This window comes from Schistocerca cancellata, chromosome 4 (genome assembly GCF_023864275.1).
Source record: "Schistocerca cancellata isolate TAMUIC-IGC-003103 chromosome 4, iqSchCanc2.1, whole genome shotgun sequence".
Classification (NCBI taxonomy): domain Eukaryota; kingdom Metazoa; phylum Arthropoda; class Insecta; order Orthoptera; family Acrididae; genus Schistocerca; species Schistocerca cancellata.
Window position 1 is genome coordinate 335803425 of NC_064629.1, and position 17199 is coordinate 335820623.

Below are 17199 nucleotides of genomic sequence, written 5' to 3' on the forward strand. Positions count from 1 at the left end.
AGTGAGAACGAAACAACTTGCTCGTCAGCACTGTACTTGGTTCGGAATCGATGCTGCGATTACGAATATGTGCTCTTCTTGCATGGCGTGTGCCGAACGACAATCCGCACCTCTGCGGAAATTCTTTGCATGGCCGAAAGTCACTTCCCCTTGGCAACGCTTACACATAGATTTTGCTGGTCCATTCGGGAATGCTCGATGGTTGGTTGTGGTCTATTCCTTCAGTAATTTTCCTTTTGTTGTCCGGATGTCTCCCAGGACGTCTTCTGCCACAATCCAAGCGTTGTCCGCTATCTTTTGCATTGAAGGTCTACCACAGACTATTGTTTCCGACAATTGCCCACAATTCATGTCTGCAGAATTTCAGTCATTCTGCAAGGCCAATGGTATTCAACATCTGACATCCGCGCCGTTTTCGCCTCACTCCAACGGTGCCGCTGAACGATTGGTCCGGACTTTCAAGTCACAGATGTTGAAGTTGAAAGAGTCGCATTCTCGGGAGGACGCGTTATTGCTCTTTTTGTCTTCGTATCACTCTCAGCCCCGTGATGGTCGCTCGCCGGCTGAGTTGCTCCATGGTCGCCCTCATCGAACCTTGATGTCTTTGCTGCATCCGCCGCATCAGGTTCCTGTGCAGCGGCAGACACCTGCTTTTGCTCCCGGCGACGTTGTATACTTTCGCAACTATCGCGGTTCACGGCGTTGGCTCGCAGGGCGCATTCTTCGCTGCCTCGGCCGCTCTATGTATCTGGTTTTGGGGGCCTCTGGTGAGGTGCGTCGGCATCTCAATCAGCTGCGTCTGTGTCGTCGCACGGGTTCTGCCGCTCCCCGTCTGCTTTCAGCGACGGTGCCGTCCGGTCAGCGCCCTGGGGACCCATCTACTGGCTCGCTTCATCCCCAGGTGTTACCGACGCTGCCTTCCATTTTGCCCCATGGCGACGCGCCGCCGCCGCCGCCTGTTCTCCCGCCGGCGACGCCCGCAGTGGACGCGTCGCTGCAACCGCCGGGAGCCTCTCTGGGTCACGCGCCGCCGATAGCTTCCCGTGACCAGCTGTCCTCCGCCAAGGAACTCGTGCCTGCTCCGGACCATCTGTCGTCTTCGTCAGTCGGGTGCTCCGACTCGATGGAGGTCGACCCTTCGGCCCCTCCTGACTATCTACGGGCGCATACACCGCATGTTGGCGTGCACCCTGGACTAGGTTTTCAGGCGTTTCCTAGCTCCCCTCGGACCGAATGGCCGGGTGCGGGTGGCACAGCCTCGCCTGTTGTTCGGCTCCCCACCTCGTCGCATACGTCAACATGGGGTCCTCCCCACGGCGGGCGGAAGCCTTATAACACAACCGTTCGCCGATTTGCGGGGGAGGAATGTGGTGTCACCGCCAGACACCACACTTGCTAGGTGGTAGCTTTTAAATCGGCCGCGGTCCGCTAGTATACGACGGACCCGCGTGTCGCCACTGTCAGTGATGGCAGACCGAGCGCCGCCCACACAGCAGGTCTAGAGAGACGTACTAGCTCTCGCCCCCAGTTGTACAGCCGACGTTGCTAGCCATGGTTCACTGACAATTACGCTCTCATTTGCCGAGACGATAGTTAGCATAGCCTTCAGCTACATTTGCTACGACCTAGCAAGGCGCCGTATTCAAGTGATATTGAGATTCTATTAATGTATCATCAAGAGCGATGTTCTACAAATATGGATTAAAGTTAAGTATTCCAGAAGCTACGTACTTTTCTTTACAGCATTCATTACGTATCCTGTTTCAGACCTCACGCCAGCCTGCGTGAGTTTTAGCGCGTGCCTTTCGGCTTCCTCTCATTGTGTCTAGGCTGTCTTGTCTAGACACAACAGGTCTCTCCTCAGCAACACTCACGAGATGATACAATGTCCCTGCCAGTGGCAGATGGCGTGACCGCGGCTTCTGGCAGTCGCCGGACGGCGCGCTGTTTGAAATCGCAAGTTTATGTGATCGCTTGGATTTTTTTTACCTGATATATTCAGTGGAAACGTTGCATTGGAGAGGGTGCTTGTGTTCAAGTGCATACAAGACCTCAGATATATTTTGAGCTATTATCTATTTGTGGCAGAAATTTCATTACTTGATTTGCATTATGTTTGAGTGTTGATACTCAAATGTTGAATAAATGTTTTACTGTGAGGAAGCATCATCGCAAGTTGGTAGTGAGTATTTTAGATCAACTGTTTGACTCCTGTAAATTGTTAAACAATTAATTTGATAGGGTAGGGCAAATAGACTAATTTTGATATCGAAATTGCGTTAGCTCTCCGCTTGCCACCGGCATTAGCCAATAGGAACACATTATTCTGAGGAGACATGAAAACGTCCGTCTGCGTATTTGGAGATGTTGGTTCACACAGACAAACAGGAAGGGTCTTGAGAGACATAGAGACAGGTAGCGAATCTGAAATTTCCCGATCAACAGAATGCCGCCAGCTGATGCTTTGTTTTGGAGCCGCAAGATCAGAGGAGTTCGATATCTGGTCTGTGATTGTTGATATTTAGTATCATGATGTGTACTTAGGGGAAAAAAATTGAAATTTGTGGTAAGTTCTATGGGACCAAAATGCTGAGGTCATGCGTCCCTAGGCTTACACACTACTTACTCTAAGTTAAACTAACTTACGCTAAGGAGAACACACACACCCATGGCCGAAGGAGGAGTGGAACCTATACCGCGTGGTATGTAATTAGGATACCGGGCAGTTTTCGATCTTCATGGAGGCGTCCAGACGATAGACGCACATGCAGGAGACCCCAAACAGTGGTTGCTTTCCCGCACTTCATTCCATTCCTTGGCGCTTACAGTTGTCATGTCATGGGATGTGGGGGTGGGATGCAGATGAGAGCCCCACCCGAGCGAGTGAGCTTTATCTCCCGCAAACTGATTAAATAAAGAATGTGCATCAATATTTTATTGACACTGATTTGAATTTCGTGTCATGGGATTCTTCCTCTCCAGCACAGAGTGAGTCTTTTCCCAACAATTTTTTCTGGGAGGGATTGAGGGCTGTGACGTCCTCTGGTGGTGGCATTGTGCGTTATCTCAGTCGATCCCTGCATGTCAAGGTGAGCACAAACTCGAAAATTTACCAACGAGGCACATCTCCTATCTGCAGCAGTGTAGTTATGTAATTCGGACATGTAGTTGCTGTAGGTGAGCTTTTCCCACCAAATAAAAAGATTCGACCCCTGAAAATAGAATTTCATAAATTTTCAGTATTTCCTTTGCTATGTAACTGAATTTCCTGCCGTGAGATTCTTCCTCTCCAACAGAGATTGGCTTCTTTGCATGCCAGTTTCCATATGGGGGAAGGAACAAGGTGGGGTGTGGGGTGGGAGTGCTGTAGGGATTTCCAAGGAGGGAATAATTCATTTTTCGATTTAGTTAATTGGTCAGTTAATTTGATATAAAAAGTGTGTGTGTGCATCAGAGAGGGGGAGCAAGGAGGGCTGGAGGTTTACAGAGGGGTGGGGAAGGAGGAGAGGGAGGAGGAGGGCTTTCTCAGAAGGATTGATTATCCCCAGAGATTCATAAGTCAACCCCAAGGGGTCACAAACTACTTAGCAGAAAATTAGGTTAAGGGGTGGGGAAGGGGATCATAAATCACTCAAGGCTGCCCTTGAATGTATGCAGTCAGCACTAACGAAGTGTGCCAGAACGACGTTCATCCCACTGGTGTCAGGCTGTATGGTGGGTGGCAGTCAGGCTGTTATCTTACCTTGTCAGTGGTGTCTCTAGGCACGTCTTCACTGGCCATGAAGAGGACATGCAACAACTCTATCAGTCAATGCCAAGCCGAATAACAGCTTGCATAAGGGCCAGATGTGGACCAACACGTTATTGACTTTCTCAGTTTGTGAACCTTTTTCTCTCATCCAGTTTTTTTCTGAAAAGTTGCAATCATTTATTTGCAGTGTAGGTTTCCGCATGCTAGAGCTTGAAAAGACATGAAAACTTTTATGTTGCACCAGCAGTCGAACCCAGACGGCCGCCTTACAAGGAGGGCTTGAGGAGTTTGAAATATTGAGTAAACAACGAACTGATGGAACTGTATCGTCAGGAAGGGATCAAATCCCGCGAATGGGAAGATCCGAGATCTAATCTCAGTCCAGAACCAATATATTCAACAAATGAAGCTCAAGTAAAAGTTTAAATAAGTGCTCTATGACCTTAGATGGCGTTTGATTCATAATTCGAATCAAGTTAATGTGTGTTACAAAGCTTGCTGGTGACAGACTTTGTACAAGTCGCCATTTCCGCCTCTGTCGGGGCTTAACCTAATCTCTAGTTGGTAGCGAAGGGATATCATGTTTAAAGCAGTGGCGAAGCTCTTCAGAGGCTTCTGAGGCTTAGCCTACCAAAAATTTGAAAAAATCTTACAGGTAGAATACAACAAGGCATTGAAAATAGTGTAAGTTTGTTTTGTATGTTACCATAGTTTCATTCGATCCTTCCGTGAGATGAGACTTCACTGAGTTATGCATGCTATACACTTTAACAGTTTACTGGAGGCTTGTACATATAGCTTCTTCTTTCTACGCAACAGCTGGCGGGGCAGCAGGCAGTCATGTGTGTCGTAAGGAAATTGTGTTATTTAGCCCTCTTTTCAGTCCTCGTTTAACAAAACTTGAACTTGTGTGTCGTAGCAGTCGCTGTCACTATGGGATGTTTATATTTTTGTTTACTCGTTTTTGATTATGATTGAGGAAAGCATAAGGCTGGCTAGCTATGTAGGAAGGTTTCAGTTTGCCTTGCTGAAAAGCGAGTGGGCTGAGTGGCTACGTAGCGATTCCGGCGTGACCACAGGAGGTCTGTCACAAAGGCTCTAATGGAAGGAGACCAGATACATAGGTGCTGATTTTCGCAGAAGTGTCTATAGTAAGCTCCTGGCTGTCCATGTTGGCTACTATTACAGTTTTCTTCTTTGAAAGGAGTTACCGACTAGCCCCCACAGAACTGCCATGTGTGACGAATTCACACAGAAGAGAACGATATGGCGCCGCTAGCCTACCGTGGAATAACTCGTTGCCTTCCCTCCAAAATGGGATTGTCCAGTCATGTAAATCTTGTCCAACATCGTGCTTTGGCGCGAAGGACTCGTCCAGTGAACGGAATCTGGCTAGGAGTCAATATCAACCTTCTGCATATTAAAATGCATTCAGTGAGCCATGAAATGTAAATTTGTATAGGGCGCCCTGTATTCTGGAGAAGAAAGCGTAATTCTCGCTGGTCATTGTGGCAATACCTGGAGATCCTCCCCTCCAGACTGAGTTTATCGAGAGGCAGACAGGAGGAGACGAGGATTCAGTTTCGCAACTAACCGTGGAGAGGTCGTCTGGACCTGTCCTGACATCGGAGGCAGCTTTTCTTGGCCACCATCTAAGCCATTTTGCATCCCGTGCTGATCTGTGTATTGGGGCACATGTTCGCTCAGTTCTAAGCAAATTCCGCAATTAGCGCTGTCCGTTATCTGGGAAGCTGGAAATTTGCAGCGAACTTAGGTTGCTTGATTATTCTTCTTCTTTCGCGACTCTTGAACTCGACTGCTTTGAATCTGCGAGCTGTGCAGATTACTAAAGTTTGCTGCATTTACCAAGCAATATCCTACTTCGATTTGACGTATCCTCCAATGTGTTGGGGGTGCATTAAGATACAGATAAGCTTTTAGTGAGCCACAGTTTGCCGTTAATGTTCAGAGAACTGATTTTTCTTACGATAGTTAACGGGTTAATAATTATTTTCTTTGGTTCATGTAGACGACCCGTAAATAATAACTATAATTAGTTACGTGTATATATAATTTGTTCTTTCACTGTGATGGTATTTTCGTTGAAATACAGGTGCCCATGCTTCGGAGATTTTGATTCATTTCTTTAAATTAATGCATAACGAGCATTGCACTCATCCGTCTAGCATTTTGGTTTGGAGGTCGTAAGAGAAGTAGGCAGAGAGCACCCACAACTGCCGAGCCCCAGCACTATCTCACTAGAACGCTACCAGCTGAACACCGTAAAAGGGTTAAATTTCACTTATTTCAATAGAATAGTTCGCGAGTGTATGTGATGGCTTGTGAAGAGAGAACACATGTATCTTTATTTCGATAATTAGGTGACAACCCAGCTGCAGACTGGACTTAAGAAAGCAAGTGCTCTTTTAAAGATACGCCATTCACAACAAACTTAGACATTAAAATAGTTGATGGGAAACACAACAGCAGAATTTCAATTTTCTTAGTATAAAAAGTATCCTTGGCTTACAGGTTGCTCTCTAACAAATAAATTATATTGCTACACATATGTTTTGTTTAGATAGTCTGGGACTGAAAAAGAATGGATGTCAGATTCTTTTGGAGTATGTGTGATAAAAAAAATTTGACAGAAAAGCCAAGAAACACCAGAATCCAAGTAGGCATCTTCACAACCAAAAGAGTTTCCAGTTGTTGGGGCATGGACAAACTGAGCATTCAGTTTCTGAAGGATCCAAACATCTAGCCATAAAACATAATGTGCTGTGAAACAAAATAGATTCGTAATTGAGAGCTTTATTGATGTTGTTTGTCTCTTGGGCAAGCCAGAACTTGCATTCAGAGGACAATTTGAAGATGGAAGTTCCGACGACAAAGGGAATTACTTTCAACTATTGTAACTTTTGTCCGTAAAGGAACAGTTTATTCGTGATAACTTCAGGGTTCAAAGGAAAATCAAACACAATTCAAAACTAATTAGTTAAATCGGTTATCGATGTCATTAACAATCGTATTAAAAAAAAGTTACAGTCGTGTATGTTGGAGTGTAGGCCGATGAAACCATGGAGGTTTCTTGTAAGCCTGAAATGAATATTATTCTCAGGTTTTGTATACAAGATGGTCACACAGAAAGATTTATAGGTCTTCACAATGTTTCTATTGACAAAACTGCTCAGGTTTTATCACCAATTGTACTCAATGCACTTGATTTTGGGGACAAAATAGTGAGCCATACATATGAGATCACAACTCTTAGAAAGTAAAGGATTCAGAATGCCTCAAACGTGTACAACATGCTGAAATTTCATTCACGAGCTGTTTACACAATATATCTTACATACCATGAGTTGAAATACATTTTACAAAAAATAAACACAGATGATGAAGACTGGGTTGCAGAATCGTTCAACAGTGCTTCTGACTTGCTTAGCATTCTTAATGAAACTCAATTCCTTTTCCCACTTTGCCTTTACAAAGAAATATTTGTATATTTTGACCATCTGTACGAACTTCTTCAACACAAAATTGCATGGTATTAGTATGTGCAGTGCTGACACAAAGAAGACCATCAGATTGGTAAATGATATGAGGTCAGGAAAAAAGTGTTACCTCATGTACTGAAAGCTGTAACAAGAAATTTCACAGTGAAATAAGTGCTACTGAGCCTTACTTCCAGTCCCTTTTGATGTTACCTGATGAGGTCTTAGACAGCATGACAGTGCAAATGGACATGCGTTCTGGAGATCTTCAGAATATTCAGTTTGTAGCGTTCCTTGATAAGAAACAGTTTGGAAATTGTAATTCAAATTTCCCAACAATCAAACTGAACGGCCATCTCACAACTATCCCATTCTTTAACAAAGAACGACTGGAAAATGAGTCAGGAAACATTTATACTGACAACAATAAATATTCATCAACTGCAGATTTTCTTATATTCACAATGGACAGTGATCTTCAAACTATTTATAACAAAGTAACAAAACTTGTCAAATTTATTCTTACATTCCGTGTGTCTACAGCATCTCCTGAAAGAGGTATGAGACCCTTAAGAGAATTAAAAATTGTCTACAGATTTCAATGACAAATGATCGGTTAAATTCTCTTTGCATAGTTGCCATAGAGAAAAACCTGGGAAAACAACTTAAAAGTGATCAGAAATTTAAAGATAACGTGATTGATAACTTGTATACCAAGAAGAGTAGACGCTTCGTTCTCCCGTGTAAAAATATATATATAAGGTAAGCCTACCCACAATTAACGCATTAGCTTCGTTACTGGTTTAAAGTGATTTTGGTACCACGGAGCAGTTGTACGATCTTCACATTGCGGAATCAGAGCTGAATAGAATTTGTTTGTGTCTATTAAAAACAATTGCCTGAAGTCAGACTTTAGATGCACCAACTTACCATCAAATCACCAGACCACCGAACTCCGCTGGTGACAGGATCATGATTTTGTCGACTCTGAAATCAGGAAATGAGTTTTGCTACTTGGGCAGAAAATAACTGATGATGGCCGAAGTAGAGAGGATGCACAGTATAGACTAGCAATGGTAAGGGAAGCGTTTCTGAAGAAGAGAAATGTGTTAACATCGAATATTGATTTAAGCGTTAGGAAAATTTTTTTTTAAAGTTATTTGTCTGGTGTGTAGTCTTCTATGGAAGTGAAACATGGACAATAAACGATTCAGACAAGGAGACAATAGATGCTTCTGAAACGCGGTGCTATAGAAGAATGCTGAAGATTGGATGGGTAAATCAGGTAACTAATCTAAATAGTATTGGGGAGAAAAGATGTTTATGGCACAACTTGACTAAAAGAAGGGATCTGTTAATATTTTGAAACATCGAGGCATCATTAGTTTTGTATTGGAAGGAAGTGTGTGGGGGAGGGGGGTAAAAGTTGTAGAGGAAGACCAGGAGATGAATCCAGTAAGCAGGTCCAAAAAGATGTAGTTTGAAGTAGTTATTGGGGTATGATGAGCCATGTAAAGGTTAGGATAACATGTAGAGCTACACCAACCAGTCTTCGAACTGAAGAACATAATAACACCAAAGATATGAGACTATGATGTGGTTGTGTGTGGTTTACAAAATTATTGATGCCGCTCACACTCTTTTTGCATGTAGCAGTAATAATTAGGCTGACAACGAACGCTGTTAAAGAATCTTGGTAGTTTGACTTGACGAATCACCAGCACGTGGATAGTCTTCACACATTCCAGCACTATCTATGCATCTGTACCGTCGCATTCGTAGCCCAAATGTTGCTGTGAGTCGCTGTGTATAAATGCAAATACAGGCTACTTTCTTAAATTTCCTTTTATTTAAAGACTTGCTGTTATCGAGCCATGCATTAGAAAGATTTTCAAGTTATTTTCTTATTTACTTTTAGCGTAGCAGTCTTTTCTAACAATTACTCATCGTTTTCCTCATATAAATAGTCTGATAACAAAAATAAAATTACGACAGCTGTGACGCGGGTGGCCGTCCTGTTAATTTCACGTGCTCATAATGTATGGTCTTTCGGTTGTCTTATACACATTTGCTTACAAGTATCGCATTTCAGATATCTGATAACCTGGCGGCTGTTTCCGCTGCATCTTTGAAGCTCTAGCTTTACTCCAGGATTGCTACCCCACTCAAGAAACACATCGGCTCTAGAAACGAATCCCTTCTGCGCAGAGGATGATTATGATCTGGAAACATTTTAGAATATCCTGTGAGAGTCGAGTTGCTTCCTAGAGTGACACAGATTTAACCCACTAAATTCACTTGATATTTTCTTAAGCTCTGAACGGTTTTCACTTATGATGTGTCATGTAACTTTCAAGTGCATACTTTTAGTCCAGGAATGTCATTCCGCGTGGACACTACAACTAATTTTGACTTTTCCTTACTAATTATCTGTCCTAGCCATCACTAGTACAATGAGGGAGCGCTAAACGCCACAAATAGCTCACTAGGTCTGTGGAGACGTCATTGCGCTGTAAAGCTATGGCTGTGTTGGTTCCACGTTTCAATGTCAGGGGAGACCAGCGTTTCATCTCTTACAGGACAGAGCTACAGCCATTGGAATTCCTGAATTGGACAAATAATCTTCTCAAAATGATCCTACATGAAGCGAGAAAACAATTTCCTAGCGCGACTCCTTCGATAGCACTTATCTCTTACACGGCACAAATGTTTGAGCTTCCCCCACAGCCTTCACTCCTCCATTAAATGCAAACGGAACAAAATGTCACAACTGTTAAATTATTTTCCGTTTAAAGTTCCGTTTCCTTACCCATAGCAAACACAATCCACAACATTTAAATATGCAACGTTCAAGATGTCGTCACCGGAACATAACTGGAACTTCAAACTACAAATGACAATTGTAAATACAATTAGAGCAACCTGCGTACCAACACAACAAATAAAATTGCCAAGAATATATGCGCCAACCACGTTGTTTCGGGTAAATTTTGCCAGAAACTGTAGATTACATACTCAGTATTGGCTCTGAGCACTATGGGACTTAACTTCGTAGGTCATCAGTCCCCTAGAACTTAGAACTACTTAAACCAAACTAACCTAAGGACATCACACACATCCATGCCCGAGGCAGGATTCGAACCTGCGACCGAATCGGTCGCGCGGTTGCAGACTGTAGCGCCTAGGCCGGCCGGATTGGCCGTGCGGTTCTAGGCGCTACAGTCTGGAGCCGAGCGATCGCTACGGCCGCAGGTTCGAATCCCGCCTCGGGCATGGATGTGTGTGATGTCCTTAGGTTAGTTAGGTTTAATTAGTTCTAAGTTCTAGGCGATTGATGACCTCAGAAGTTAAGTCGCATAGTGCTCTGAGCCATTTTTTTGTAGCGCCTAGAACCTCTCGGCCACTCCAGCCGGCTACTCAGTATTCCCCACGTCATATGATGTGTGAGCACTGGTTGCAACATAGTTGTTACTTCATGGGGTACACTCAGTTTATAGACACTATTTCACGTTGAAAAGCAAACTAAGGTTTTAACGAATCTTCTGCTTGCCAATGCAAGTACAAAAACGTCTGTTGTAGCTAAAAGGCTACGGTAAAATGCGTCGAGATCGCCTGGGCTGACACTGGATAGCCGGCTATCGTCTGGCAGTCGTATGACGATGGGGCAGAGATTGTTCTGATAAAGACAAACAGCCACGAGCTCTTTTACGGAAATTTTTTGCACGATTTTTCTGTTACTGGCACTTTAGAAAATGAAGAAGATTATCTCTGATCTTTCAACAAAGCGATTCTGTTAGTAGAGAGAAGAGATGACGTTTACTAAATTACAGAAAAATAGGGTTCACTTATTTGGTATTTCGTTTGCGCTGCGCGACGTTTACGGCCAACAGCTTGTGCAGCAGGAAGACCAATGGAAGGCAACACTTTTTGTGGAAACTTTACGAGCTACGATAATGGCATTTATGCGATTTTATTTCAGTGATTACAAAATGAAGTCAAATATAATCACTGGTTAGGCAAGGCAGCTGGTTAATGGCGATTCAGTCGAACAAGGTAATGAGTGTATGAACAGGCTGTAAGCCACTCCAGGCAGTCAGGGAATCAGAATTCTCATCAACTGTGGCACCTCTGTGGTACGACATAGTCATGTCCCAGCTGCCAGTAGAGCTACACTAAATGATCAAAAGTATCCGGACACCTGTCTGAAAATGACTTACAAGTTCGTGGCGCCCTCCATCGGTATTGCGGGAATTCAATATGGTGTTGGCCCACCCTTAGCCTTGATGACAGCTTCCACTCTCGCTGGCATACGTTCAGTCAGGTGCTGGAAGGTTTCTTGGGGAATGGCAGCCCATTCGTCACGGAGTGCTGCACTCAGGAGAGGTATCAATGTCGGTCGGTGCAGCCTGGCACGAAGTCGGCGTTCCAAAACATCCCAAAGGTGTTTTGTAGGTGTCAGGTCAGGACTCTGTGCAGGCAAGTCCATTACAGGGATGTTATTGTCGTGTAACCACTCCGCTACAGGCTATGCATTATGAACAGGTGCTCGATAGTGTTGAAAGATGCAATCGCCATCCCCAAATTGCTCTTCAGTAGTGGGAGCAAGAAGGTGATTAAAACATCAACACAGGCCTCTGCTTTGAGAGTGACACGCAAAACAACAAGAGGTGTAAGCCCCCGCCATGAAAAACACGAGCACGCCATAACACCACCACCTCCGAATTTTACTGCTGGCACTACACATGCTGGCAGATGACGTTCACCGGGTATTCGCCATACCCATACCCTGCCATCGGATCGCCACATTGTGTACCGTGATTCGTTACTCCACACATCGTTTTTCCACTATTCAATCGTCCAATGTTTACGCTCCTTACACCAAGCGAAGCGTCGTTTGGCGTTTACCGGTGTGATGTGTGGCTTATGAGCAGCCGCTCGACCATGAAATCCAAGTTTTCTCACCTCCCCGACTAACTGTCATAGTACTTGCACTTGATCCTGATGCAGTTTTGGAATTCTTGTGTGATGGTCTAGATAAATGTTTGCCTATTACACATCATGACTCTCTTCAACCGTCGGCGGTCTCTGTCAGTCAACAGACGAGGTCGGTCTGTATGCTTTTGTGCTGTACGTGTCCCTTCACGTTGCCACTTCACTATCACATCGGAAACAGTGGACCTAGGGATGTTTAGGAGTGTGGAAATCTCGCGTACAGACGTATGACACAAGTTACACCCAATCACCTGACCACGTTCGATGTACGTGCGTGCCGCGGAGTGCTCAGTTCTGCTCTCTCACGATGTCTAATGACAATTGAGGTCGCTGATATGGAGTACCTGGCAGTAGGTGGCAGCACAATGCACCTAATATGAAAAAAGTATGTTTTCAATGAATACTGAGGTCGCTAATATGGAGTACCTGGCAGTAGGTGGCAGCACAAAGCACCTAATATGAAAAACGTATGTTTTTGGGGGTGTCCAGATACTTTTGATCTCATAGTGTGTGTGGTCTGGCGGGTTGATTTTATGTCGGTATACGTAAGGTCTAGGTTCGAGTCCCACTTTAGACGACAGTTTTTAACAGGCACAAACTAATCCTATTCGCCTCTGTCTCCGCATGTGAAAACGTACGATTTCCCTTCCGAATTCACATTACAACATGATGTTCCTTCGCTATCGATAGAGGCGTAAGTGGCGGCATATAATATAAAGTCTGTCATTAGTAACCTTTCTTACACTAGTGATTTCATTTTAATTAAAGAACCACTTTATAAGGTGACAGAGCATTTCTTAAATCTTTTGTTTGAGCTTTAAGTGTTGAATACACTCCTGGAAATTGAAATAAGAACACCGTGAATTCATTGTCCCAGGAAGGGGAAACTTTATTGACACATTCCTGGGGTCATATACATCACATGATCACACTGACAGAACCACAGGCACATAGACACAGGCAACAGAGCATGCACAATGTCGACACTAGTACAGTGTATATCCACCTTTCGCAGCAATGCAGGCTGCTATTCTCCCATGGAGACGATCGTAGAGAGGTTGGATGTAGTCCTGTGGAACGGCTTGCCATGCCATTTCCACCTGGCGCCTCAGTTGGACCAGCGGTCGTGCTGGACGTGCAGACCGCGTGAGACGACGCTTCATCCAGTCCCAAACATGCTCAATGGGGGACAGATCCGGAGATCTTGCTGGCCAGGGTAGTTGACTTACACCTTGTAGAGCACGTTGGGTGGCACGGGATACATGCGGACGTGCATTGTCCTGTTGGAACAGCAAGTTCCCTTGCCGGTTAGGAATGGTAGAACGATGGGTTCGATGACGGTTTGGATGTACCGTGCACTATTCAGTGTCCCCTCGACGATCACCAGTGGTGTACGGCCAGTGTAGGAGATCGCTCCCCACACCATGATGCCGGGTGTTGGCCCTGTGTGCCTCGGTCGTATGCAGTCCTGATTGTGGCGCTCACCTGCACGGCGCCAAACACGCATACGTCCATCATTGGCACCAAGGCAGAAGCGACTCTCATCGCTGAAGACGACACGTCTCCATTCGTCCTTCCATTCACGCCTGTCGCGACACCACTGGAGGCGGGCTGCACGATGTTGGGGCGTGAGCGGAAGACGGCCTAACGGTGTGCGGGACCGTAGCCCAGCTTCATGGAGACGGTTGCGAATGGTCCTCGCCGATACCCCAGGAGCAACAGTGTCCCTAATTTGCTGGGAAGTGGCGGTACGTCCACCCGGCCTCCCGCATGCCCACTATACGCCCTCGCTCATAGTCCGTCAACTGCACATACGGTTCACGTCCACGCTGTTGCGGCATGCTACCAGTGTTAAAGACTGCGATGGAGCTCCGTATGCCACGGCAAACTGGCTGACACTGACGGCGGCGGTGCACAAATGCTGCGCAGCTAGCGCCATTCGACGGCCAACACCGCGGTTCCTGGTGTGTCCGCTGTGCCGTGCGTGTGATCATTGCTTGTACAGCCCTCTCGCAGTGTCCGGAGCAAGTATGGTGGGTCTGACACACCGGTGTCAATGTGTTCTTTTTTCCATTTCCAGGAGTGTGTATTGGATCTGCACCGTAATTAGAAGTAGGATATTCCTGTTCGCGGTATTTGACTCTTTCATGACGATATGCTTCCTTCAATTCGTTGTTTGCTTAAGATTGCAGCCTCCTCAAGCCTCCACGTAAGGTGCGTGTCGGGGTTCGGATCCTGCTCCGGCACATATGTTTTCATCGTGTCTTTTCAAGTTCTACCATGAGCACATGTAACTGCTGGCTGGAAAGTACTTTTGATTTTTAATGTCTCACCATTCGTTTTCAAAAATAACTATATGTGACGCTTTCGATTCCCCATGAGATCCAGAACCTTTCGTTACATAATTTCAAGTTCAAATATGTCATTCCATACTACCGGTGAAAAAGAATTCGATAGTTAACGTCTCTTCGTGTACAGTCACTGACGATCTGTGCCGGATTCCATTCCCAATCAGAACTGAACTCTTCATAACGTTGTTTATAGTTCAAACATGCGCACATCTCAATATTGGTGAAAGCTATATTTAATGTTCATTCGTAGCTAGAAAACTGCAGCCACAGGTACCGGGTATCGATGTCGGGAAGGCAGAAATTATTCATTTCTGTCGTTACACACATCTCGCTACTGGTGGGAAAATTCGATATCTGACATTTAATTTTGCTTAGTTAACAAATTGGTTAGGTATTTGGTTCGAATCCTCGTGCGGCACAAATATTTCTCACGTCATTTCAGGTTTTTTTACCCGTGAATCAAATCATATTTAATATCCTTAGTGATTAGTTAACAAGGACAATAGTTGCTGGACAGGAGTCAGGACCATTACAAAAATTTTCCTTATGTAATATCAGTTTCATATTTGCTAACTAATGCGGTATATCGCGTCTCTTTATGCCTAATCAGCAATGAAAGTCAGTCTTGTGTTCAAGTCTTGGTCAGGTACTGAAGCGTTGCTTAGTTAACATTGCATACAGTTGGTAGGTTTTAATCCAGATCCAGAACAATGCAGTTCGCCATGTAATGTAAAGTGAGGCAATCATATCACCAAGGTACCAGGCTGAAGATACTCGTTTGGTAAAACACTGTGTCCTGCTTCGTGAACAAGTCGGTAACTGCCTCCTGCACATCCTCGTCGCCGCGCAGGATTAGCCGAGCAGTCTAAGGCGCTGCAGTCATGGACTTTGCATGCAAGAGGAAAGACCAGAATTGTATGCTGGGTGCTCGAGTGTCCCCCATTCGAGTTTACATAACTTCTGCTTTATGACATTCGCGATATGGGCGTGTTGCATCGAATCACGACCAGCGCTGAATTTGGCTGACTATTCCACAACGGTGGTTTTCGACAGACATGCTGCCACAAATGCGATGGATATCTACCGGTGTTTGTGCTTCGGCAGCAAAGAAAGGACTAATAAACAGCATGTTGGTCCCGTTTGTACGCATTTGATAATAACGTCGCCATATTTCACATTTCCATATTTATCGCACGCACGTCGGAAAGAAATGAATACCACACTGATCCCTTTCCTACATATCAGCGCTTATATATCCGCATCGGAGTCGCGATACGTTGCATACACGCTGCAGCAACACCCTCTAATGGAAAGTTTCTAATCTCCCTTATTGTATAAGGGGCATTCAAAAGAAACCCGGTCACTAGTGTAAAGTAACGGTAACGCTTTTATTAACTCAAAAATGTAGTTATACGCAGTACACTTTCTGAAAAATGGTCACCAAAACTGTTGGTACATTTATCCCATTGCGTCGCTAGCCAGTCGATTCCATCCTTGAAGAAGTTAGTAGCCTGCTGCTGGATCCAGGCCTGAACCCAGTCACACACTTCGTCGTCCGTTGCAAATCGATTCCGCTAATAGCTTGTTTTAGATGTCAAAACAGATGAAAGTCACGCGCTGAAAGGTCGGGACTGTACGGTGGATGTTCCAGCGTTTTCCACCAAAACTACTGCAATGTCGTCTTCACCACATTGGCCATGTTTGGGTGGGCATTATCATGCAGGAGGATAACGCCATTGGACAACATGCCTCGGCGTTTCGACTTGATGGCTCGTCTAAGGTTCTGTAAAGTGGCTTGATAACGCTGGGTATTGATGGTGGTTGCCCGTTAAAGGAACTCGACGAACAGTGGGCCCAGTGACTCACGCCCCTGAAGGACTCGTTTGCGCCATTCCACAACACTTGAACGACTCAGACTGTACTCACCGTACACAGCCTTCATTCGTCGATACATTTCACGGCCGCCAAAAATCGAATAACTCCTCGTTGTTCCTGCTTACTCGCCCGCATGTTCGGTAGCGGACCTTAACTTGCGTGATCACCTTCTCTTTGGCGTGAAACCACACTGGCGTTATGCAACATCAAACGGTGCGCACGCGTCAGTCTCTCTAACAATAGATGGCGCCACCATACACGCAGTTACGTGGTGCCACCTTGCGTGTAAGGCAAAGGTAGACGCACTAATCAGGTTTCATTTGAATGAACCTCATACATCATCATAGCTTATTCACGCGAGGAGCGACAGGTGCCTCAGAGGTGCCCAATCGCAACTGTTGCGCCTTAGCAGCCATGCGTCCCAGTGTCCTGCAGCACAAATTCGGTATTATACGGCTTTGTCCCGTTTTGGCATTCCAGTCGGTTAAGCAAGACCCACACTCAATGTGACAAAGCGTTCTACAGGCGCAGTGCCAGGTGGTCGCTGGTGTCAGGTGAGGACCGCCAGTCTTCTACAACTGTAAACTCATGTTGTAAATGCTGTTCATTTTTGGAACACAACATACGACCAGCTTAGAGACAGAAGTGATGACACTATCTGCAGAACCTGACCATCATTTTGCAGTACAATGCTCAAGCACGTACAGTGCACGCTGTTACTGATTTGTTTGAC

The 17199-nt window shown here is 45.1% G+C and overlaps 1 protein-coding gene across 1 annotated transcript in view; it reads right to left on the bottom strand.

Annotated features, from left to right (window-relative positions):
• Positions 1-16635, bottom strand: part of LOC126185060 (uncharacterized) — a 131595-nt gene extending 114960 nt beyond the window's left edge. The window contains exon 1 of the mRNA XM_049927817.1: positions 16518-16635. Within this exon, the coding sequence (XP_049783774.1) occupies positions 16518-16545 (28 nt within the window). The 5' untranslated portion in view covers positions 16546-16635. The remainder of the gene's footprint in view (positions 1-16517) is intronic.
• Between the last annotated feature and the right edge of the window lie 564 nt (positions 16636-17199).